Source organism: Phacochoerus africanus, chromosome 4 (genome assembly GCF_016906955.1).
Source record: "Phacochoerus africanus isolate WHEZ1 chromosome 4, ROS_Pafr_v1, whole genome shotgun sequence".
In the NCBI taxonomy this organism is placed as follows: Eukaryota; Metazoa; Chordata; class Mammalia; order Artiodactyla; family Suidae; genus Phacochoerus; species Phacochoerus africanus.
The window spans coordinates 85,660,146-85,687,262 of record NC_062547.1 but is presented as its reverse complement, the minus strand read 5'-3'; the positions used below and the strand labels follow the sequence as shown (position 1 = coordinate 85,687,262).

General features: G+C 41.1%; 1 protein-coding gene across 1 annotated transcript in view; it reads right to left on the bottom strand.

Moving 5' to 3' along the window:
- Positions 1-27,117, bottom strand: part of IQGAP2 (IQ motif containing GTPase activating protein 2) — a 338,102-nt gene that overhangs the window by 5,533 nt on the left and 305,452 nt on the right. Inside the window, 8 exon segments of the mRNA XM_047778139.1 lie at positions 1,817-1,925; positions 3,379-3,516; positions 5,504-5,664; positions 7,950-8,162; positions 10,889-10,976; positions 22,208-22,349; positions 23,819-23,840; positions 23,842-23,922. Of these exon segments, the coding sequence (XP_047634095.1) occupies positions 1,817-1,925; positions 3,379-3,516; positions 5,504-5,664; positions 7,950-8,162; positions 10,889-10,976; positions 22,208-22,349; positions 23,819-23,840; positions 23,842-23,922 (954 nt within the window).

The following is a 27,117-nucleotide window of genomic DNA, read 5'->3' as shown; positions in this document are numbered from 1 at the left end:
TTTTTTTTTTTTAGATGGATACATTTACAGACATTTAAAATAGATCAGAAAACATTTCTGTTTACTTAAGTATATTTTTCGTAATTATATATCTTCAATTTTCTCTCTGAACTCTAATTTACTCCATTATCTCAATGTCTTGATCAAACCCATTTAGCACTCCCTTTGCTTTAGGGTTACAAGGAATGCAAGACAGGAAAGAGCCCTGGTATTTTATATCCCATGGGTTGGGTGGGGTTGGGGGTGTAACTTCATTGATCTCAATCATAGGCTAGGCAGGCAGTGAGTGTAGAACATACACTGCTCCCAGTGGCTTCTCATGATGATTCATGTAGATACATGCAGAATACCTGGGAACCGTTTCACAAGCAGTTTAGGGCCCAAGTAAATCAATGTTATTTTCATTTAAAAACTCTTATACCAAAACAAAAAACTCAATTTCTTCTCTCAATTGATTCTTTGCTAAGGATTAAGAAGTTGGGAAGACATTGAGAACTACGTCTAGATACTCAAATTGCAACAGAACAAGGGTGGGGGGGGGAATGTATGCATGTAAGGATAACTTGATCCCCTTGCTGTACAGTGGGAAAACAAAACAAAAAATAAATAAATAAATAAATAGAAGCAGTTCCATCTGGGCCCATGTGATATGAAAAAAATAAATAAATAAAATAAAAGACATATACTGTTACCTTCAAAAAATTAAAAAAATTAAAAAAATAAAATAAAAATTAAAAAAATAAGAAAAAAAAAGAAGTTGGGAAGAGATAAGCATTTGCTTGACCCTCCTCTCCAAATATATATATATTTTTCGCTGACACATCAACTGTTTTTTCAGTTTCTGTTCAAGTATATTTTTCAGTTTCTGTAAATGTGGTTCTTATGAGAAAAGAGCAAGAATTCAAATGGAAAACACCGTTGTTCTATGTATAGATATCTGTTCTGTACGATGTCTTTCTTGTGATACCAAATATTTAACACATACATTTAAGAAACTGATGTAAAAAGAATTCTAGGAAGGGCAAAGGAAAGAAGGAGAAATGAGATGAGGGAAGATCCTGGTCATACGCTATCTTAGAAAGAAAGGCAATTTCCCAGTGAAAGGAAACTTTCCAGGCCTTTACTTTGCAAGACTTTATTTTATATTAGAGTATAGCTGATTTACAATGTTATATTAATTTCAGGTGTACAGCGAAGCGATTCCGTTATACATATACATATATCCATCCTTTTTCGGATATTTTTCCCATGCAGGTTATTATGAACAGATTAAAGTTCCCTGTGCTATACAGTAGGTCCTTGTGGATTACTACTATATTTTATATATAGTGGTGTGTTTATGAAGTTTGTTTTCTGAGTCTGTTTCTGTTCTGTAAATAAGTTCATTTGTACCATTTTTAGATTCCACATATTATATTTGTGATGTGTTCTATCTGTGATATCATATTATATTCGTTTTGGTATGATTTATTTCACTTCTCTATCTATCTACGTCAATCAATATTGCTGCAAATATTTCTAGCCTTAATAGATGTGAATATTTTTACCTAGAGTACTTTTTTCTTTAAGCTTCAAAATGAAAACATGTTTTAGAAAAACTGACCGCTCTGGTCTTCCACCTGAAAGCAGTTTAAGTTCTAATAATTCGAAAAATCATAGCTTTTAAAAAACTATCAACACAAAGTAATATTGACAAGTAAGGCGTGCATTGGTCTTCTGTTAAAACTTCATTGTTGTCATGAAAAATGCACGCCAGGGAAGCCAAGAATGACGCCCACTATAAAACTCACCCCAATTCGCAGGAATCCCGGCTTACCTGAATATTGAGCTGCACCTTTTCCATATCAACACCCAGGAATTTCGATCTGACATCGAAGATGCCCACATCTTCAGTAGATGAGATATCAAATGTAACATTTTTAAACCTAATGAAGAAAGAACCATTCACACATGTGGAATTGCAAATATATGCCTAAAGCTGAAACAAAGTAATGGAATCCTAAATTACCACTCTTAGTGAACAGCCTGCTGGGAAAATCCTAGGCAAGTTACCCCAAATCTCCCATCATCTTTCCCATATTTGGCTCACTGGAGCTAGGTATGATGGATGGCTCCTGCTGAGATCTGCAGCCCACAGAGCACTGAAGTGGGTGCTTTATTTCAAAAGAAATGCAAAATATGGCCCTTGCTCTTAAAGGAACATAATATACAGTTGAACATTTATATGAGATTCACAGAATATAAGAATAAAATGTTGACTTATACTGCTGACTGCCCAGCTGAATATTTTAGAGTAACCCTCCCTTGACTTATGAGTTGGCATAAGTCAAGGGAGGGTTCACAAGATACATGGAAGAGAAGCCAGGCCTCAGAGGAAGCAAGAGTTAAAAAGGAGCACACGTGGTGAGTGGATTTCCCCAAGGCCAAGGGGATGATGAGGCACAGGGTTATGATCTTTTCTTGTCTTTTTTTTTTTTTTTTTTGCTATTTCTTTGGGCCGCTCCCGCGGCATATGGAGGTTCCCAGGCTAGGGGTCAAATCGGAGCTATAGCCACCGGCCTATGCCAGAGCCACAGCAACGCAGGATCCGAGCCGCGTCTGCAACCTACACCACAGCTCATGGCAACGCCGGATCGTTAACCCACTGAGCAAGGGCAGGGACCGAACCCGCAACCTCATGGTTCCTAGTCGGATTTGTTAACCACTGCGCCACGACGGGAACTCCAGTTATGATCTTTTTAAAACCCATTAGTGCCTGGTGTGGGGCGCTGGAGGAGGGTTTCTCCTCCAGCTCAAATGCACACAGTAATAGCCCAGCACTAGAGGGGCACACAGTCTGCAGCTTTCAAATTAGAAAACTACTGTTTTGCCACTGTAAATTACTCTCATCTTGCAAGACCAAAAGCCTTTTCATGCTCACTGCTGAAACTCAGTTCTTTGGGAGGGAGAGGCCAGCCTGGCAAATCCAAACACTCTGGATAAGCTACGGGGAAATGCAATTACGTGATCAGCACTTCATAGGACCAGGAGCACCAGATGCCAGAGGCCCGATGGGAAGATGAGAGATTACAATACATGTGTTCTCCCTGTCACCTGTAATCAAGAGGCAGCCCTGACAGATCAAATGAAGCTTTCTTCAAAGGCCACAGGAAACTGAAGAAGTGTGAGTCAGATTTGATGTGAGCAATTAGAGGGTGTGTCTGTGTGGGTGTGTGTTTAGGCTGCACCCACAACATGCAGAAGTTCCCAGGTCAGGGACTGAACCGGCGCCACAGCAGTGACTTGAGCCACAGCAGTGACAAACCAGATCCTTAACCCACTGAGCCACCGGGAAACTCTGAGCACATATGCTTTGTGCAGATTCCGAGTTCCACTCACTGGTTTGTCTGAAGATCGTCTATGTCCAGAAGGACACCCTTCTCATGCAGCTTTGCGGCCGTGTACCGCACCGGCTTCGCTCGCCTTGCCCCTTTGGGTTCTCCTTTTCCATCGAGTTTAATTGATCTCCGAGAATTTCTGACAAAATAAGAACACACCATCCATGCTAAAGACGACAAACGCAGATGTGCCTGGCAGGGCAATAACCATACCCAGAGGGCACGCCGATGTCCACATCTGCCCCCCCCATCCCTGCACAGAGTGTAATTTTTTTTTTTTTCTTTTCTAGGGCCGCTCCCGCGGCATATGGAGGTTCCCAGGCTAGGGGTCAAATCGGAGCTGTAGCCACCGGCCTACGCCAGAGCCACAGCAACGCAGGATCCGAGCCACGTCTGCAACCTACACCACAGCTCACAGCAACGCCGGATCCTTAACCCACTGAGCAAGGGCAGGGACCGAACCCGCAACCTCATGGTTCCTAGTCGGATTCGTTAACCACTGCGCCACGATGGGAACTCCAGGAGTGTAAATTTTATTGTGTGATAGTCGGTGACAACTTCCCCTAGCAGGGAAACATCACTACTGAACTGTTAGTGGTTGCAAAAAATATGTAAAGAAAACCCCTAATGAACCTTATTTCTCCTAAGTATTAGCCTGATCAACTTTTTTTTCTTCCAGGAATAGCATAAAAGTAATTTACAGGCTGCAAGCAAATGAATTAAAATTCAGAACTAATGTGGCCCAGATAAATGAAGTTTAAACTTGGTTATATTCCTATATCAAATTTTCTATAATTAATGCAATCGATTTTCCCATACAGTACCATTTCCCAAAGTCAATTTAACTACAAGGATTACATGAAATTGAATTACATATTTAAGTGGGTAATTAAAATTTGATAAGTATTGACCTTAGTCTAGTGATAAGAATAATCACGAGCAAAGGATACTCATTAAAAGTGGCTCTGTTGAATATAAAAAAAATCTATAATGTGTATGCTAATGGGTAATAGAGAACAAATTTTGTCTTTTGTGTCAATAGTGATTTTTAAAAACTGCTATGCAATTTAAAATCATTAAGCTGTGCTGTGCAATAGAAAATATCTGGTATTACCTAGCATTATCAAGTATATAAAATACTGTTTATTGTAAACATCTCCAAGGGTAGCTTAAACATTTTTTTTTTTAATAATAGTGTTTAAAAGAAACCTTTGCCAAAAAAAGACAGAAGGAGTAATGAAAGTCCTTCCCACAGAGTTCCCGTCGTGGCGCAGTGATTAATGAATCCAACTGGGAACCATGAGGTTGTGCGTTCGATTCCTGGCCTCGCTCAGTGGGTCAAGGATCCGGCGTTGCCAGTGAGCTGTGGTGTAGGTTGCAGACGTGGCTCAGATCCCGCGTTTGCTGTGGCTCTGGTGTAGGCCGCTGGCTATGGCTCTGATTGGACCCCTAGCCTGGGAATCTCCATATGCCATGGGAGCAGCCCTAGAAAAGGCAAAAAGACCAAAAAAAAAAAAAAAAAAAAAAGAGTCCTTCCCCAAATGTTAAAGTTACTTGCTTGAAATCCAACAGGGAAAGCTACTTTATATATATATACTATACTATACTATACACACACACACACACACACACATATTTTTAATGGCGGGACCTGCGGCATGTGGAAGTTCTAAGACCAGGGAATGAATCCAAGCCGAAGCTGCAAACTATGCCTCAATGCCAGATCCTTTTTAGCCCACTGCACTGGGCCAAGGATTGAACCTGCACCTCCAAAGTGACCTGAGCTGTTGCAGTTGGACTCTTAATCCACTGGGCCAAGTATTGAACCTGCACTTCCACGGTGACCTGAGCTGCTGCAGTTGGATTCTTAATCCACTGTGCCACCAGGGGAACTCCAGGGGTAAACTACTTTAATTCCAATGTAGATAGGAAATTTAAATGTTTCTAAATGCACTCTTTACTTCTTAGGACACAGTAGCAAGTCGTAACATTGAGATTCTAATTTTTGGTTATATAATAAAGTAAAAAGTGTGCTATACAATCCAACTTGACAGCCTAAGATTGTGTGAGAATTGATGCCCCACATAAACTTTGACGTTTCAAAAGAATATATGATTTCAACTTACTTTCTTTTTAAGTTGTCTAAACAAGTTTTTATGTAGGTATCATAATAATTAATTTGCTCTTCAAAGAATGCTGCCTTCTTGTTAAGTGCATTCAGAGTCTGCTGAAGTTTTGCCAATTCAGCTTTTCGAAGCTTACGATGGATTCTTTGATTTCGAATATCCTAAAAAAAAAAAAAAAAAAAAAAAAAAAAAACAAGGAAAAGCCATGGTGTGAAATTTAAGCAGGAGTTTGCTTTATGATATTGCCCATTTGGGACAAGAAGAATATCTGGCACTAAATCACTATTTATGAGGGTTAATTTAGAGTTTATTTTAGTCACCTTATTTTTATCTCTCAACCCAAGTGCTCCCTTCCTTTTTCTTCAGTACTAGCAGTGTTCATATTTCACTTTAAAAGCAGTTCTAAGGGGAGTTCCTGTCGTGGCGCAGTGGTTAATGAATCCGACTAGGAACCATGAGGTTTTGGGTTTGATCCCTGCCCTTGCTCAGTGGGTTAACGATCCGGCGTTGCTGTGAGCTGTGGTATGGGTCACAGACCCAGCTCGGATCCCACGTTGCTGTGGATCTGGCGTAGGATGGAGGCTACAGCTCCAATTTGACCCCTAGCCTGGGAACCTATGCCACGAGAGTGGCCCAAGAAATGGCAAAAAGACAAACAAACAAAAAAAAAGCAGTGCTAAGGTTTTTTGTTTTCTTGATGGAAAAGTGAAGAAGCAATTTTAGAGTAAGCATACAGTTAATTCAAGGAGAAATAGTGTTTTAATTCTTAAATTTTATTTATTCAATTATTTATTTTTTTGCTTTTAGGGGCTGCACCCACAGCCTATGGAGGTGCCCAGGCTAGGGGTTGAATCAGAGCTGCAGCTGCCAGCCTACACCACAGCCACAGCAATGCCAGATCCAAGCCACATCTGCAACGGACATCATAGCTCACAACAGCACCGGATCCTTAACCCACTGAGTGAGGCCAGGATTCGAACCTGAATCCTCATGGATACTAGTTGGGTTTGTTACCACTGAGCCACAGTGGGAACTCTAGAAAGAGTGTTTTTAAAAGGGCCCAAGGAAAACTATAGCAGGAAACAATTTCTTCAGAACATTTTGAATATCCTACTTTAAGGAATACTTTACTTCTAAAGGTTTACATTTTATCCTTGCATTCATTTTAGAAATAAATAAAAAATAACACAGTTTTTAATCTGAAAAACATTTCTTAAGATTTGTAAAAATAATAACTGAGGTCTCAAGACTGAAAAATTCAACACTGATAACTATTACTTGGATTTAAACGGAATTCCGAGAACATAAAGTTGACCAAGCTGCTTACAGCTTAAGAATGATACGCTATATTTAAACTTACAGACATAAAATTCTTTTTTTTTGTAATTCTAATTGGTAAATTATGGAAATGTTTCATTTAAGAAAATGATGCCTGTTTAATTTTACTTTTCCTTTGTGGACAAATTTAAAACCATTCTTCTAGCAATCCAAAGACAGACAGACACACCCTTCTTAAGGAAAAGTTCTTCATTAAGTAGAATCTTTTGGGGGATGCCTTCATGATAGTTTTTTTCTTTTTCTAAGACAAAAGCATCCATTTCTCTACTACATATTCCCAAAGAGAAGTATGTTCCACTCTAGAGCTATAGAAAGAACTGTTACTTTCCTGAGTCACTCAGGCTGGGAGGAAGAAGCCTACTGCCTGAACTGACCACAACTTTCCACGGAAGAATGAAGCTGACTGCATTTCCCTCCCAGAAGGTAAGAACATTTTTTTTTTTCTTTTTTTCAGATCATGTAAGTGTCCTTCACCTCCAAACCCATTTTAGTTTGCATGTTTGGAGAAAAAGTACAAAATGTTTTTTTAACCCCAAATATATACTTCCTTATCCTTGACAAACAGATCTAGCCTTTTCCTGTGATGTTTCCTTGCACTAATTTGATATCCTTTTCTCAGGAAGTTTCCCAGCTGTTAAAATAAATAAATAAATAATGGGATGAAAAAACGGAAACTAACTTTTAAGTCTGAACTGCATTAAACTGCTTAGAGGCAAATTCTCAGGGACACAGAGCAGACCTCAGCAGCAGGTCCTACGGCCACTGGGTTATACGACAACTCACAACTCAAGAGGGAACTCTAAAAGCATCATTTTAAAAACACGTAGGTATTATTTAAAGCAGGAGATGAAACCTGTCTATTACATTTCCTAAGCCTTTATGTCTGGTGTGTTTCGATTCTCCTAATGACTTGGGGGAGTTACGATTATTTTCTAGTAAAGTCATCAACCTCTTTGAAACCTTAACAAAATCTACACTATTGAGGCTGGGCAGGAACCACACGTATAAAACTATGGACCGTCGTGTCATGTCACAGAGTTCCAGGGTGTGACCAACGATTAGCATCGATCTGGTAAGCAAAAGAAGAAAGAATATTCTTTCCAACAACCTTGGCCATTGCATTGAGAATGTCCTGGTATTTGTTTTTGGATGACACATGTCCTGTCTGTTCCAATGTCCGAAGATTCCTCTGGATTTTCCTCTTCTTCTGCTCAAGAGGCAGCTGTGCATCTTCCACCACAGACTGGCTATGCTTCAAGTCCTCAGGGGTCCTGGAATCTAAAATCGCACGGCTCACCATATCTGCGGCATGATCGGCCTCCTGGAAAGGGAACATCAAGATGTTGGTTTGCCTCTGATGCCCGAACCTCAGAGACTTAGAAGCTGCACGAGGCAAGTTCATGTCAAAAGGTGAAAGAAGTCCTGGAGCCAAAGTCCAGAGACCAGAATTACAGTATATTCTTCATGGGTTTTGAAATAGGTCTTTGGGAAGAAATTATTTTATTGTTCTGAGAAACACAGCAGTGGTGGCAGGCTTATTTTGAGCAGCGTTCCAAATAGCTTATTTTATTGTTAGGCTGTCAAGTCACTTTAGTAACAGACATATTAGAATGGTTAACTGGTATTTTATAATTCCTTGGATGGAAGGATTTCAACTTTTTTTTTTTTTTTGCTTTTTTAGGGCCACTTCCTCGGCCTATGGAGGATTCCAGGCTAGTGTCGAATCAGGGCTACAGCTGCCGGTCTACACCACAGCCACAGCAACTCAGGATTTGAACCTCATCTGTGACCTACACCACAGCTCATGGCAATGCCAGATCCTTAGCCCACTGAGCAAGGCCAGGGATCGAACCCACAACCTCATGGTTCCTAGTTGGATTCATTTCCACCATGCCATGATGGGAACTCTGGATTTAAATTTTGGAAAGGACACTCCAGTTGAGGAAACTAAAACTAGATTATCCATTAAAATATTGCCATGAAAACCCTGAACATCCAGAACCCAATGAAACTCTCACACATTAGCCATATTCATGGAGATTCATAAACCATGAAGCCAATTAGGGACCTTTGTTCTGGTAAGGGAGTCCTTCTCAAACTACCAACTCTGAAAAATCTGCAAGGTTTCTTTAAACAAAATGAATAAAGAGTATTCTAGCATGTAATAAGTTTACAAATAAATGATGAGTAAATGAATGAATCAAAAAAAAAAAAAAAAAAGGAGTTCCCACTGTTGCTCAGTGGTAACAAACCTGACTGGTATCCATGAGGATGCGGGGTCGATCCCTGGCCTCGCTCAGTGGGTTAAGGATCTGGTGGTGCTGTGAGCTGTGGTGTAGGACACAGATGAGGTTCACATCCCGAGTTGCTATGGCTGTGGTGTAGACCGGCAGCTATAGCTCCCGATTCAACCCTGAGCCTGGGAACCTCCATATGCCACGGGTGTAGCCCTAAAAAGGAAAAACAAAAAAACAAAAAAAAAACCCAAAACACCCCCAGTAATACTAGAGATTGGTGATCTTCCCATTTCACTGTACCAGATAACTGACTGACACAATAGGCAGAGTCTAAGAATACAAATGTCATTAGACATGGGAACAGTTTACCAGGTCAGTAGTAAACAATGAGAGGAACAGTCAATGCTGTTGAGGACTTACTATATATCAGATATTTTCTACCCACTTACCATGTTTTAACTCAGTTTTAACTCCTGAATTGGGTACTATTATTATTATTCCTATTTTACAGTTGAGGAAACTGAGGTATAGAAATATTGCAAGTGCCTAGAGCTATACGGCTAGGAGGGGCAGAGCTGTACCTTTATTCTTGAAGTCTGCTCACTGAGGGACTATGCTACATTTGGAGGAAAATAAACGTTCAATAAGGGAGCTCCCATGGTAGCTCAGTGGACGTGAATCTGACTAGCATCCATGAGGATGCAGGTTTGATCCCTGGCCTCTCTCAGTGGGTTAAGGATCTGGTGTTGCCATAAATTGTGGTGTACGTCATAGACGAGGCTCAGATCCTGTGCTGCTATAGGTGTGGTGTAGGCCAGCGGCTACAGCTCTGATTGGACCCCTAGCTTGGGAACCTCCATGTGCCTTGGGTGTGGCCCTAAAAGAAAAAAAAAAGTTCAATAAGAACTAAAGTTCTCATACTCAGTACCATATTCTACCCATGCTGTCTAAAAAACATTCACACATATGATTCAACTTGCCATCACATATCTATTTTTTAAAATTAAAACCCATGACAGAAAGATTTCTTGGCAACCAATTAAACTAAGAAGGATTCAGGAAAATTATGCGTAGCCCTGTAACCTAACTGATGAGATACTTTTGTTAGTTTTCTTTAGGGAGTGGCAGTTATTGAAACTTCAGCAATAACACCGAAATTAATTCAGAACAAATGAAACAGTGATGTATTTTAAAGGATGCTGATAAAAAGGTTCATGCAAGACTGTTATGAAATTTCAGTTCCTTACACTAGGATAAAGGCGTTCTGACTTAATGGATTCGAAATGTTTGCTTCTGAAGCATTTGGAAAACAGTCTTAATGTGCGAGACGCTTCTTTGATTCTTCAAGTTAGCAAATACATCAAATATGAAAGGTATTTTTCTACATCCTGTCTACCAGAAGGATCTCTGAAGTGGCTGCCCATCCACTGCAATGCAGACAGTCTTCATTTTTAAGTAGTTCATTCTTTCTTACCTTTGTTTTCTACACTCCTTGCTCAGAGCTCATGATGAATATTCAGAGGCTTCGAAAGACCCAGCACTACCTCCCTAGACTTGGATAAAATTATTCAGCATAAATTCAGTGCTGCATTTTTCTATTTCATTCTCATTGATATGTGATGGACTTTATACATAAAATAGAAAAATATTTTTGTATTTTATATATGTATTCCATGATTTGATATAACTAGGTTGAATTCCTTACTTCCAAACTATGTCAGTTATAGATTCTCTGAGATAAAGGTAAACATCTGATACAATGTCTTAACAAAATCAACTCCCATCTATTTCATGCTCTAAGGCCGATTACCTGTTTTGTAGTAGCTGGTGTCTCTAAGATCTCTGTCAGTGTGCTCCCTGGTTGGTTCCGAATCACATCAATGATCAGTTTTTTGGTCCTAACAAAACAAAGGAGAGACAGGTTTTCAACAGCAGTCCGGATGCTCAAAAATCTGCTTCTCCCAAGGGAGTGTATCAACACATACAAAAATGAAGCTTCAGGAGTTCCCGTCATGGCTCAGTGGTTCGAGAATCCGACTAGGAACCATGAAGGTGTGGGTTCGATCCCTGGCCTCGCTCAGTGAGCTAAGGATCCGGCGTTGCTGTGAGCTGTGGCGTAGGCTGGCAGCTATAGCTCCGATTGGAACCCTAGCCTGGGAACCTCCATATGCCGTGGGTGCGGCCCTAGAAAAAGCAAAAAAAAAAAGACCAAAAAAAAAAAAAAAAGAAGCTTCAAAGAGAATCCCTTCAAAGAAAACTGTCTTGCAGAACTTCACCATGTCTGCTTTAAGGCTCCTGAAAGTTTGTGAACGCTTAATCATCCAAGTCTGGGTTTTATGCACTTAATGTTCTCGGATTCCATGCTAACATGGGCATGAGTATCTCATCACATTCCTTATCTAAGGACCTTTTCTTCTTTTTTAGATGGAGACCACTGTTTTTTTGGTTTTTGTTTTGTTTTGTTTTTTTGGTGAAAAAGAGAACTTTTATTTTTAAAGTTTTATTGTGGTACGGTTGATTGACAATGTCGTGGTAATTTCTGCTGTAAGACTGAGACCTCTCTTTGACGAACAGGAGGAACCATCTGGCCTGTGACCGTGGAGGGCACAGGAAAGACCACATCATGTCTCCCTTTCCTGACTTTAAAATCATTTCAACTCTGAGCCTGTAGAAGACATCATAAGCCTTTAGGAGCCAGACCAGCTGTTACCCTCCCCTGCTCTGAGGAAGTTATGAAACACTGTGAAGGCAGTGGGAGTACAAGGCCTGTGTGGGCTGTAGAGGCTTGGGCCGTGGCTGACACAGTCGCCAGGGGAATGGGTGTTACAGAGCCTCATGTCTGCTGGCAGGACTAAGCCATCAGCGTGGGTCCTTGTCCTCAGGTGGGAGAAGGAAAGAGCTTCCTCGGGAACAGGAGCTGGAAAACCCCACCGCTAGTGCTAAAACCATCTCTTTGTTTGTTTCTTTTTTTTTTTATTGGCTGCGGCGTGAAGCAGCGTGATGTGGGATCTCAATTCTCAGACCAGGGACTGAGCCTAGGCTGCAGCGGTGAAAGTGCCAAATCCTAACCACTAGACCACCAGGGAGCTCGTTTTTTTTTTTTTTTTCATATGTGTTCTTTAGGGTAATCAGCCATCATTTCCTAATTAAAGATCAGGTTATGTAACTAGGTAAAAAGATTTTAACACAAAAGGCATGCTCACTTTGAAAGAAGAGGGAACATGGTTGGACATTGTGTCTCTTCTAGAAAAAGTGAACATAAACAGAGGTTGCCTTAAATTACACACAGGTCTAACCAATGTCTGAAGTTTCACTCTCGTTGTGTTTAACCTCCATTCTCCCCAAGGTATTACATGACATCCCCTGGCAATGAATTTCTTCCTTCACTACAAGCAGGAAATGTTCACCCAGCATGAAAATTGGAAAATGAAAACAAAACATCATTCATGTTTTGAAACATCAGGGCAACCGCTCCCTGATGACAAGAAGGAAACTCTCAAAATGAACTCCAGGACACATTATTTTTGAAAAGAGGATAAAATCCAACAAACCATCTGCAGCCATTCTTTTTTTCTCCTCTCTTATTTATTTCTAGTCTGTCTGAGAAGAATGATGGCAATCATTTCCTCTGGCCCATGACCCTTCACTGCTGGGGATTTACGGGCTGTCTGGGAATGCGCAGAGAAACTGTCCCCTGAGAGTCAAAGGTGGGCGCGCAGCTCATGACAGACAAAGGTGGGAGGTGGCGCTGTCCTGAGGCTCAGGCAGCCAAGTAGCATTTCCTCCCCAACAACTCCCTCCTCCAATCACCATTATAAGCAGATTAAATGGAACATGGAATTAAAAATAAAAGCTTTGGGCAATTAAAACAAAATGTCAGGAGGAGTTCCTGTTGTGGCGCAGTGGAAACGAATCTGACTAGGAACCAAGAGGTTGTGGGTTCGATCCCTGGCCTCGATCAGTGGGGTTAAGGATCTGGTGTTTCTGTGAGCTGTGGTATAGGTCACAGACACGGCTTGGATGTGGCGTTTCTACCAGCTGTGGTGTAGGCTGGTAGCTGTAGCTCCGATTTGACCCCTAGCCTGAGAACCTCCATATGCCATGGGTACAGCCCTAAAAAGACCAAAAAAAAAAGTCAGAGTTTCCCATGTAGCTCAGCAATAACAGCCTGACTAGTATCCATGAGGATGCAGGTTTGAGCCCTGGCCTCGCTCAGTGGGTTAAGGATCTGGTGTAGCCGTGGACTGTGGTGTAGGCCAGCAGCTGCAGCTCCGATTAGACCCCTAGCCTGGGAACTTGCACAGGCCGCAAGCGCGGCCCTAAACAAAATAAAAAAATAAATTAAAAAAATGTCAACACAGTGACTGTTTCTTATTTGAAATCATATTCTAGGAATAACTTACTATGCAAGCTTCTAGGAAACTCCCAGTGTGACTCTTTTTTTATTTTTTTTCATTTTTTTTATTATTCAAATGAATTGATCACATCTGTAGTTGTATAATGATCATAACAATCTAATTTCACAGGACCAGCTTGACTCTTTAGAGAAGCTATCTGATGACCAAAATTGACCAGGGTCAAAAGTATGTGCCCTGCCAGCAACCAAGAATGTTCAGGAGCGGCTAGAAGACAAACTGCTCCTACAGCCATTCTCAGGAAACTCTATGTCAGGCCTCCACCGGAATCCAATGCCAAAGTTCTGCATCATCTTGCACATAAGTAAGATGGGGAACTCACTACCCTCGTCCTGCAGTAATCCTAATGGCTAAGGACACTGGGTAAGACAGATCTAAGGTCGGATCAGGGCTTCAGGGGCTTACTAGGCTTACTTGGTGTGTGGACTTCTGCAAATTATGTAGTGCCTCTAGGTGTTTTGTTTTTTTCTAAGTATATAATGGGAATCTCTCATAGGAATGAATGAAAGATGTATGTGGAAGCCTCTCACTAGGATCTGACACATGGTCAGCACTCACCCAGTCACCATACCTGTGCTGCCCAAGATGGCAGCCACTGGGCACAGGTGGCCAGTGGGCATTCAAGACATGGCTGGCTCAAGCTGAGACATGTGCTAAGTGCAAGACACACTGTGTATTTTGAAGGCTTACTCTACATCATCAATAACTTTTTACACTGATTACATATTGAAATGACAAAATTTTGGACATATTGGGTAAATAAATAGAGTGAATTTCATCTGTTTCTTTCTCTCTCTCTTTCTTTCTTTTTTTTTTTTTTTTTTTGCTTTTTAGGACTGCATTTTCAGCATATGGAGTTTCCCAGGCTAGGGGTCGAATAGGAGCCGTAGCTGCCGGCCTACACTACAGCCACAGTAATACAAGATCTGAGCTGCATCTGCGACCTACACCACAGCTCACGGCAACCCCAGATCCTTAACCTACTGAGCAAGGCCAGGAATCGAACCTGCGATCTCATGGCTACTAACTGGATTCGTTTCTACTGTGCCTGTTTCTTTTTAAAAATGTGGAAATTTCTAGAAACTCACACGGGTTTGCATGGCTCACATTAAACCTCTTTTGGCAAGTGTAGCATTGGAGCAGCCCATTCTTTTTTTTTTTTTTATTTAAAGCATAATTGATTTATAATGTTGTACAATTTCTGCTGTGCAGTAAAGTAACCCAGTCATACTTACACATACATTCTTTTTCTCCTATTATCTTCCATTGTGGTCTATCCCAAGAGATGGGATATAGTCCCCCATGCTGCACAGTAGGACCTCATTGCTTATCCATTCTAAATGTAACCGTTTGCATCTACTAACCCCAAACTCCCAGTCCATCCACTCCCTCCCCTCCTCCCCCTCGGCAACCACAAGCCTGTTCTCCATGTCTGTGAGTCAGTTTCTCGGAACAGCCCCTTCTTAAATGGGACGCTTACTCTGAAAGGCCTGCCCTCCACGCCCGTCCACTCACTGGACCTGTGAGTCACAGGCCCTCCATACTTTGGGGAACCTTTGGGCAACCGTCCAATCCCTGATTTTACAAATGAGTCAGCTAAGACCTCAGAGGTTCAGTGGTTATACAAGGCCACACTCTATTTTCTAGAGCTGCAGAAAACGAGTTGAACTCCCTTTCCACATCACCAGCCTCTCACATCAACCTGGCCAGAGGGGCCAGAATGATGCCTCCAATCCCCTCTCTCTACCACCTTTCTTTTATTTTCCAAGTGAAACCTCTCAGTTCCTTAAACCACTTCAGAACAGGATTAAAACAGAGTTTCTAGTTCTGCTCACATTTCAGTTTGCCAACAACTTTAAGACACATCCCATCCCCACATCAACACATCAATACAAACACAGTTTTTTTTTTTTTTTTGTCTTTTTGCCTTTTCTAAGGCCTCTCCTGCGGCATATGGAGGTTCCCAGGCTAGGAGTCTAATCGGAGCCGTAGCCACTGGCCTACGCCACAGCCACAGCAACGCCAGATCCAAGCCACGTCTGTAACCTACACCACAGCTCATGGCAATGCCAGATCCTTATCCCACTGAGCAAGGCCAGGGATGGAACCCGAAACCTCCGGATTCGTTAACCACTGAGCCATGACGGGAACTCCAAACACAGTATTCTAGATATGGTCTGACCAGCATTAATCAACTGGTTAGAGTTTTGACCCCATGGCTATTTAAACAATATGTAAAGACAGGCTGATCAAACCAAGGGCTCTGCCAGTCTCCCTGAATGAGGAGAGTTAAGAAAAAAGAAGTCCGCCAGGGAGTTTATTTTATTCAGCATAGCTGTGCTCAAATCCCACGGTCAATAAATGAGACCACACACTGCTTGTAAATTAGTGTGGCTCCTTAGGTTTGGCCATTTCATTCAAAGGGTGTCTGTTACTACACTCTGACCAGGACCGTTCTGAGCCCCCCGCGCCCTGTCTCATCATCTCCCTTAAAATACGCCCAAGGCTGAAATGGAATGAGTGTCTGTGAAAGCTGAAAAAGATCTCCAATTGTTTAGAATTCTAATAACATGATTATACATTTCTATCAACAGACCTCAAATATCCCCTTAGCCGTCTGACGGTCAGGCCAGTCTGGACCCAAAGCAAGGCAATTTTTCAGTTGGGATGATGGATGCCGGAACTGAATTATGTGATAGGAATGACATTCTTTAGGAATGACAACCTAGGCACTCGGGCAGCTAAGTACGATTAGAAACCACAATTGATGTCTTCTCCTCACACACACGTATTTTTGTAGAAAAAGCTTAATAAAGGCCATAAGAATCACAGACTTTAAGTCAGATCATAAGTCATAATGAGATGTACATCTGTACAGTTCTTTATACCATATAGGGTGTCGCTGTGTCCCTTCTACTCATCGTCATCCTTCCTCTCCTTCATCTGATGGTTGAGCAACTTATGGTGAAGTGATTTACTCAGAGTCCAGTGGCTAATGTGTGAGATGAGGGCTGTTATTCCAGGTGCTTCTAGGACTCTTCAAACCAGGCTTTCTGTTTATTCTTGTAATACCATGCTTGGTAGTACTGGCAAAATGGTAAGAGCCCAAACTGGAGGCTCCCTATTCCATAAACATATGGCAGGGAAACAGAAATAAGTTTTCTTCCTATCCAGTATGTGCCTTTATTTCCTTACTCTGTTGTTTCTTCTCTGTGGTCTGGGAAGATGCCCGAGCATCTGTTAAACAATACTGCTCTGCTATCCTTCTCATTGTTCATCCTAAGATCCCTAAGGGGACAAAGAGCAGTTACTTTTGCCTTCAAGTTGCAAAACCTTGCGATGAAGAGTGTAGGCCCGGAAAGATTTAAGATTGTCTGGGTTAGAATCTCTGCTCCACTTACTAGCTTTACGACCAGGAAAGGATTTTTGTCTGTTCGGTGCCTAGTTTCCTTATATGTAAAAGAGAGGTAATAGCCTCTACTTCTTGGAGCTGCTGAACTTATCACATGACACATCCGTGTTATTAGATATGTTGTTATCTATGTTCTTATCTATATCCATACTAGATCAGACAATCCCCGGTACATAGTAAAATGATATCATTACCATTTTCGTCTAGTTATTAAGAATTATAATATCAGTGTGGAATCAAATTTACAAAGCATAAGGTGCTTCAAATTCTGCTACTTCAGGGACCCTCCTAAAGATAAATTACTCATTATTGGATAAATGGAGGGTGGTACTAGCATAAGGAAAGATACATAGATCAAAGGAATAGAATTTAGAGTCTAGAAAACCATATGTGTATGGCAGACTGGCTTGCAGCAAGAGTGTCTAGACCATTTATTGGAGAAAGAATAGTCTGTAGAAATGGTGATAGAATTGCTCTTCCCTGAAGCCATTTTGAATGTCCACCCACCCTCACCCCACTCCTGTATTCATCTCAGTTACTAAGAGGACATGAGGCGGGCAAGGATGTGCCAACCTAAAACTGGAGTGCACAACTTTTAGGGCTACTTCTGATCTTTTAAGTAGCTTCATGCAATTGGTAATTTGTTTCTCGGTTCTTTATTTTAAAAATTATACAGTGAGAGACAACATCATATGACAGCACTTATATGTAGAATCTCAAAAAAGGATACAAACGAACTTTTTTGCAGAACAGAAACAGAAAGACTTTGAAAAACTTATGGTTACCAAAGGGGACAGGTGGCGGGGGCGGGGGCTGGGGGTCTGGGATAGAAATGTTTTAAAATTAAATTGTGATGATGGTTGTACAACTATAAATATAATAAAATTCACTGAATTATAAATAAAGATAAATGATGATGGAAAACTGGACATCACTATGCAAAAAATGACACTGAGCTCCAACCTAATACCATACACAAAAATTAGCTCAAAAGGGATCATAGACCTAAATATAAAAGCTGAAGCTATAGAATACTTAGAAAAAAAAACAAAAAAACAAAACAAAATACAGAAGTAAATCCTCATGGTCTTGGTTTGGGCAATGAACTCCTTTTTTTATTTTTTAATTTTACGGCCAAACCCTTGGCATATGGAAATTCCCAGGCCAGGGATTGACCTACACTGCAGCTGTGGCGACGCTGGATCCTTTGCCTCATGTCTCTGGGCCAGGGATTGAAGCTATGTCTCCACAGTGACCCAAGACGCTATAGTCGGATTCTTAACCCACTCTGCCACAGCGGGAACTCCTGGGTAATGAATTCTTATATATGATCTCGAAAGCACAAGAAAATAACAAAAGATAAAGTGAACTTCATTAAGTCAAAATTTATCTGCAGAGAAGGATATTATCAAGAGAATAAAAAGACAAACCATAGAAGGGGTGAAAATACGTGTGAATCATATATCTTCTAAGGGTTTATTATCCAGAACATATAAAGAACTCATACAACTCTGCACAAAAAGGCAAACCACCCAAATAAAAAATGGCCAAAAGACTTGATAGACATTTCTCCGAAGAAGATATACAAATTGCTAACAAGCACAGGGAAAAGATGCTCATCATTATTAATCACCAAGGGAATGCAAATCAAACCCACAATGAGATACTACTTCATACCTGCTAGGATGGCTCTAACCAAAAAATCCCCAAAAACAGAAAAAAAATTCTGGAAAAATTGTTGATAGAAATATAAATGGTGCAGCCACTGTGGGAAAATGTTTGGCAGGTCCTCAAAAAGCTAAACATAGAATTACAATACGACCAAGTAATTCTACCCTTAGGTAGAACAGAATCCAAGAGAACAGAAAACAAGGGTTCAATTAAAAAGGTGTATACAGGAGTTCCCGTCATAGCGCAGTGGTTACGAATCCGACTAGGAACCACAAGGTTGCGGGTTCGGTCCCTGTCCTTGCTCAGTGGGCCGAGGATCCAACGTTGCCGTGAGCTGTGGTGTAGGTTGCAGACGTGGCTCGGATCTGGCCTTGCTGTGGCTCTGGCGTAGGCCGGTGGCTACAGCTCTGATTCAACCCCTGGCCTGGGAACCTCCATATGCCGTGGGAGCAGCTCAAGAAAAGGCAAAAAGACCAAAAAAAAAAAAAAAAAAGGTATATAGAGAGACAAATGTTTGTAGTAGTACTATTCACTATAGCTAAAAGGGAGCAGCGACCCAAATGTCCATAATAAATATTGTAGATTCATACAAAGGAATGTTATTCAGCCACAAATGTGCTGAATAAAAGAAGCCAGACACAAAAAGCCACATGCTGTCTGATTCCAATGATATGAACCTTCCACAACTGGCAAGTTCAGAGACAGAAAGTAGATTAGTGATGGCCAGGACTGGGCAGCAGGGCCTGAAAAGATGCCCCAGGGGCACTGGGAAATGACTGCTTCCTGGATGTGGGGTTACCTCTGGAATGGTGAAAATGGTCTGGAGCTTGACAGTAGTGATGGCTGCACAAGATTCTGGATATACTAAAAGCCACTGAATCATACATTTTAAAAGGTTAGAATGTTAAATTTTGTGCTGTGTATATTTTATCACAAAATATAGCAGTAAATAAATAAAACCACTGGCTGGCTCTACTTGGTAGAGCCCATCATGGCTCAGTGGGTGAAGAACCCGACACAGCGTCTGTGAAGATTCAGGTTTGATCCCTGGCCTTGCTCAGTGGGTTAAGTCAGGATCTGGGATTGCTGCAAACTGCAGTATAGGTTGCAGAGGCGGCTCAGATCTGGTGTGGCTGTGGCTGTGGTGTAGGCTGGCAGCTGCAGCTCTGATTTAACTCCTGGCCTGGGAACTTCCATAGACAGCAGGTGCAGCTTTCATAAAAAGAAAAAAAAAAAATAGCAGACAGCACTTGTTTTCAGCACACAGTGGGCAAGAAGGGAGAGAGCTGCACAAGGGGCGGAGGCAAGGAGGACGATGTACCAGGTTGCCCTGGCTGAGATACTCCACTGCCCAACACTCCTGACTTGCATGGTGCTGCTTTTAAATTGTGACTTGCAAAAAATTCACAGAACCAAAGAGACACATTTTAGACTACTCGAATCATGACCTTCATTCGTTTATGCACACATTTGAGTTGAGTACATTTAGAAAATAGCCTTCAAGCAACAGACAAAACTAACTGTGAAAAGATTTCTATTACTTCTAAAGGATAAAGCTGGAGTTCCCATCGTGATGCAGCAGAAATGAATCCGACTAAGAACCATGACGTCATGGGTTGGATCCCTGGCCTCGCTCAGTGGGTTAAGGATCCAGCATTGCTGTGAGCTGTGGTGTAGGTCGAAGATGCAGCTTGGATCCCGCGTGGCTGGGTTGTGGCTGTGGTGTAGGCCAGCAGCTACAGCTCCGATTAGATAGACCCCTAGCCTGGGAACATCCATATGCCATGGGTGTGGCCCTAAAAGGACAAAAATAAATAAATAAATAATAAAGGATAAAGTTCAGAGGTCATAGGCTACTCAACCTAATTTAATTTGCACGTGGGACCACACGATCTGTTACTTTTCCCGTTACCTTGTAACTGGCACATGGTCAGCCAGTGAGGAGTAGCTTCCACAGTTTCCCCCCCTTTTTCTATGGCCCTTCCAGAGTTGTCTCTCTCCAAGTCCAATCTGACTTGGTCATCAGTAGTCTAAAGAAACTATCCTCAACTCTTATGAGGCCAAGGTTGTGTAGCGGTCTTTTTTTTTTGGTCTTTTTGCCTTTTCTTTTTTTTTCTTTTCTCTTTTTTTTTTTTGTCTTTTTGCCTTTTCTAGGGCTGCTCCCGCAGCATATGGAGGTTCCCAGGCTAGGGGTCTAATCGGAGCTATAGCCACCGGCCTACGCCAGAGCCACAGCAACAGAGGATCCGAGCCTCGTCTGCGACCTACACCACAGCTCACGGCAACGCCGGATCCTTGACCTCCTGAGCAAGGCCAGGGATTGAACCCGCAACCTCATGGTTCCTAGTCAGGTTCATTAACCACTGAGCCATGATGGGAACTCCTGCGTAGCAGTCTTGCAGGGTGTCCTGGGTCCCACAGGTGAGCTGGGTTCTCCATCAGACTCCAGACACCCAGAAGGCAGGGACCCTTAATGGCTCGCCTCCCCCTGCTGGAACCCCAGCCTCAAGCCCAGTACCGTGGACACAGAGTAGATAACTCAAGTATTTGGCTACATGAATAAATGGCGCCTTAGATGTTAAGCACACAATAAACAAAGTCTAGGAGAAGATGCACATATTGCAACACAGCACACTGATTAGCTTTTTTTCTTTCTCTCTCTCTTTTTCTCTCTCTCTCGCTCCCTCTCTCCTTCTCTCCCTCTCTCTCCCTGCCATTTTCATGGGTGATCGAATATCTGGAAAAAAAAGCCAACTAGAAATGAGTGCTGTCTGAAGCATGTCAGTGGCAGAGCAGAAAGATCCTGTCACAGATGAAAACCTCAGAACTCAGTACGTGTACCTTGGAAGTCATGTGTGAGGATTATTTATATACTTATTTCTTTGTGTCCCCATTTCCCACTTCCATTCTCCACCTCATCCCAATATACAACTGTTTTAATGAGCTAATACAAATCCGTCTGTTTATGCTAGTTTTTAAAAACTATATTGCTGGGTGAGCACCTGGTTTTGCTTCTGGTGTTTCGATTGATGGTGATGGATTATATTTTCTTACTCTGTGTAAAGGATGGATGTGGAACACCCATGAGGCCTTGATGGGAAAAACAGTATTAATTGAAAATGTGAATGCTTTGTTTGAAATCTGAGGGCGGGAAGGAGGGTATAAATAAAATCAGTTAGTCAAGATATCCAGGCTTAGTTGAAGAGGAAAGGTGTCTAATAAATCAGATAACAGCATCATGTCTTATCACATGTGCTGTTTATGTTGACATTTTGTACCAGAAAATAAATCTGGCTCAAGGTATTTGCCCCATTGTTCTCTGACCAGTCTGAAACTACCGAAGGACTTTCACAGGCTGAGTTAATCACTTCATTTTTTAAAGGAAAGGAATCAAATTACACTAAGGAAAACTAAAAAACAAGACAAACTTAGGCAGTTTTTATAATATTTAGTTCCCTCTTAAATGATAGTCTGTCTGTTATCCTTTGGTTAGATATTTGATGGATAAACAGAATGTATTTCGATGTTTAGATATTTTAAAATGAATTATTTGAGGATTTAGCTTTAATTTGAATTTGCATGGTTTAAGATACATAATTGGAGACACATGTTCTTCAGGCCCCACACTTACTTGATCATGAGGCTTTGGCCGTCAATAGCTTCACCATCCCCTATGTCGTACTTGCTTGTCAAGGAAAGGGAAATCTCAGTCTTGGAGAGTTGATTCAGTGTGTTTACCTTGTCAGGATCATTGGGGTCAACAGCTCCTTCCCCTGTAGAAGAAAACTGTTATTTTTCCAATTCACTGACTGTGAAGACAGCATTAACAATGTAAGGAAAAGATTCTGCAATCCCACTCCTGGACATCTGACAAAACTTTCATTGACAAAGATACATACACACCCTATGTTAATTTCAGCACTATTTACAATAGCCAAAACATGGAAACAAGTCATTTGTCCATCAACAGGTTGATGGATCAAGAAGATGTGGTATATCTATACAATGGAATACTATGCAACCATAAAAAGGGACAAAATAATACCATGTACAACAACATGGATGGAATTAGAAATTCTTACATTAAGTGAAATAAATCAGAAAGACAAATACCATGTGATATCACTTATATCTGGAATCACATACATATGTGATCTATCTACAAAGCAGAAAGAGATCACAGATATGGAGGGCAGACTTATGTTTACCAGTGGAAAGGGGGATGGATGGGGAGTTTGGGGATAGACAGATACATATAGAACAGATAGGTGATGGGGTCCTGCTGTACAGCACAGGGAACTGTGTTTGGTCTCTTGGGTTAGAACACGATGGAAAATGAAAAAAAAAAAAAAAAAGAATGTTGTGTATGGGTGGCTGGGTCACTTTGCTGTCACTTTGCAGAAACTGAAGGAACACTGTAAATCAACTATATGTTAATAAAAATTTTTTTCTTTAAAAGAAAAGGTTCTGTAGGAAACATGGGCTTGGTAGCTGAACAAGAGATCACGGTCTTCAGAAGAACCACATTCCAATATACTTAAGGTAGCTTAAAAAAAAATCTTTGAATTAAACATTAAAATAGCATGAGACAAAGATATTCCAATTTTCAAAAAAATCACTAGAAGGGAGAATTGTTAATAAATGACATTATTGGAGAATTCAGTAAGGAACATCTAATACATTTTTTTCTTTTCTTTTTTTATGATTGACAAGTCCTTTTTGGGGTACCTGGAGTTTTAAGAATAGCAAACTCTTTTACAATGTAGGGCACTAAAAATTATAGAATCCTTCAGGTAGAAAGGACTGAGTGTAGTTACTATCCTTTAAATAAACTTAAGTATTGGAGTTCTTGTCATGGCGCAGTGGTTAACGAATCCGACTAGGAACCAGGAGGTTTCAGGTTTGATCTCTGGCCTTGCTCAGTGGGTTGAGGATCCGGCATTGCCATGAGATGTGGTGTAGGTCACAGACGTGGCTCGGATCCCATGTTGCTGTGGCTCTGGTGTAGGCCGGTGACTACAGCTCTGATTAGACCCCTAGCCTGGGAACCTCCATATGCCGCAGGAGCAGCCCTAGAAAAGACAAAAAGACAAAATAAATAAATAAATAAACAAACTTAAATATTAAATTAAAAATTAAATCACACCTAAATTAAAATTAATTTGATCTAGGATAGGAAATCCAACCGACCAACCAACCAAATACAAACCAACAACAATATGTAGAAGGAAGATACTCTTACCAAGAAAAGATTCCACATTAGGGCACCTCTCCAAGCAATTCCAATAGTTCATTCAGTAAGTCAGTTTTTTCCGGTGCAATTGCATCCTGGTGTTCCAACAGGAGCTTTATATAGAAAACACACACACAAAGACAAAAGTAAATTCTCAACAGCTACCATATTTACATAGTTCCCGTCCCCATTTTTCGTAATAACTTTCTTCTGATATTGTTTGACTCTTAAATACCAGCCTGACATTAAGATTAGAGACCAAAGAGAGACACAGCTTTTATGTTGTCTTAGAAGGAAGTGCCTGCCCTTCACCAATAAATTATAGTTTTGTGAAAGGCACTCATAAGCCCTCTTTCAGCAAGATTTGCCAAGAGGAAGCCTTTTGCCCTGAGCTCCTTCCACCTTTACAGAGAAAGTGAAAGTTGAGGGATCAATTAGGAGTTTGGGATTAACATATGCACATGACTACCTATAAAACAGATAACCCACAAGGACCTACTATATAGCACATGGAACTATATTCAATATTTTGTAATAACCTACATGGGAAAAGAAGCTGAAAGAGAATGTGTGTGTGTTTGTATAACTGAATCAATTTGCTGTACACCTGAAACTAACACAACATTGTAAATTGACTGTATTTCAATTAAAAAAAAAGTCAAAATTGGGGGGAAAGAGTCTAAACCACTGCCTAAGTCTCTTGATTAATATGGTAGCAAATTGCAAAGGTGTTTCCATATCTCTTCAGAGAAAAATTAGGCAGTAATCAAACACTAGAGTTATTTATTTATTTTTTAAATCACCACTATTAGTTATTTTATTTTGTCTGGCATTGACGATCATTCATGGGCAGGGTTGTCAGAAATGCCCGTATGATTCCCTGGCCTGAGACCTAGATGGAGCAGCTGGTTGTCCCCTTCAGAATTCCCAAGAAAAAAGGATTAATAGTAACACTGCTGGGGTGTTTGCCAGGTTTTAGAGGAAAACAGCTCTGAGCAGCAGCACTGGAGGACAACACATCTGCCTTTCTTTTCATTTGAAGTAAACAGTGTTTCCAAAGTATGGGGCTGGAACTCCTGGGGATAGGAAATATAATTTTAGTTGTTTTGAGTAACTATCTTACAGAATACTGAATCATATGATACAATTAGTCTTTTCCATTAAAAAAATTTTTTTTTACAGCTGCACCTGTGGCATATGGAAATTCCCTGGCCAGGGATTGTATCTGAGTTGCACCCATAGCAATGCCAGACCCTTATCCCACTGCACCAGCAGAAGGACTGAACTGGCACCTCTGCAGCAACCCACTGAGCCACCTGGTTCTTAACCCATTGAGCCATAGTAGGAACTCCTGTTTTCAATTTTCTGGAGTCCATACCCAAGAGTAGAATTGCTGCATCACCTGGTAACTCTTATGTTTTAGAAACATTTAGGAATTGCCAAACTGATTTCCAAAGAGGCTGTACCATTTTATATTTCCACCAGCAGTGCATAAGAGTTTCAATTTTTCTACATCCTTGCCAATATTGATTTTTTATTCTAGCCATCCTAGTGGGTGTGAAGTGGTTATCTCATCGTTGTTTTGATTTGCTGTCCCTGATGACTAGTGATGTCTGATTTACTCTGCTTGGCATAACATCATCAAGGATCATCCATGTTGCAGCTTGAGTCAAAATTTCCTGCCTGTTAAGGCTGAATAATATTCCCTGGTATGAGCACCACATTTTGTCTATCCATTCGTCTGCTGATGGACACACAGTTGCTTCCACCTTTTGGCTACTGTACAATGCCGCAGTGAGCAAGAGGGTACAAATGTCTAACTCTGCTTTTTCTTTTCCTCTCTCTCTCTTTTTTTTTTGTTTTGTTTTGTTTTGTTTTTTTAGGGCCGTACCCACAGGATACAGAAATTCCCAGGTTAGGGGTCAAATTGGAGCTGTAGCTGCTGGCTTACATCACAGCCACAGCAATGCAGGATCTGAGCCGAGTTTGCGACCTACACATGGCAATGCCGGATCCTTAACCCACTGAGCAAGGCCAGGGATTGAACCTGTGTCTTCATGGATGCTAGTCAGATTTGTTCCCCCTGAGCCATGATGGGAACTCCAATTCTGCTTTTGAGTATAAACCCAGATTCAGATGTTTTGAATTTTTTTGTGAAACTATCATATTGTTTTCCATAACAGCTATGCCAGTTAACATACCCACTAATAATAATATAAGAGCCTTCTGATTTCTCTGTATCTTTGCCAGAACTTATTTTCTGGTTTTCTTTTAATAGTAGTCAACATAAGGTGTGTGAGGTAGTATCACATGGTGTTTTTTTTTTTTCCCCTAAATTAAATGGTAGATTTATTGGCTGACTCTGCTATACATTAAGGGAAAACTGTGGTCGGTTTTTGACATGGATTTCCCTAGCCATTAGTGATGCTGAGCATCTTGTCATATACTTGTCAGCATTTCTGTACCTTCTTTGAAGAAACGCCTATGTGAGTAACCAGCTCATTTTAAAACTGTTTTTTTTTTCGTTGTTGTTGAGTTGTTGGGAGTTCTTTACATATTTTGGATATTAACCTCTCATCAGAAGTGCGATTTGCAAATATTTCTCCCATTCTGTAGATTGCCATTTCGCTATGTTGATTATGTCCTTTGATGTACAGTTGCTCATTTTATTTTGTTTTGTCTTTTTCTAGGGCTGCACCCGCGGCATATGGAGGTTCCCAGGCTAGGGTCTAATCGGAGCTGTAGCCGCTGGCCTACGCCAGAGCCACAGCAACGCCAGATCCGAGCCATGTCTGTTGACCTACACCACAGCTCACAGCAATGCTGGGTCCTTAACCTACTGGGCAAGGCCAGGGATCGAACCCACAACCTCATGGTTCCTAGTCAGATTCATTAACCACTGGGCCACGACAGGAAGTCCCAGTTGCTCATTTAAAATCAGATTACTTATCATTGAGTTGTAGATTTTACTTAAATATTCTGGATACAGGTCCTTTAGCAGATATATTATTTGTGATTATTTTCTCTCATTCCCTTGGTTGTCTTTTGAATTTCTTTCTTTCTTTTTTTTTTTTTTTTTTGGCTGCACCTGTGGCATATGTAAGTTCCCAGGCTAGGGTTCGGATTCGAGCTATAGCTGCCGGCCAACACCACAGCCATAGTAAGGCCAGATTCAAGCTACATCTGCAACCTACACCACAGCTCACAGTAATGCTGGATCCTTAACCCACTGAGCGAGACCAGGGATCAAACCCGCATCTTCGTGGATATAGCTGGGTTCATTTCTGCTGAGCCACATCAGGAAACTC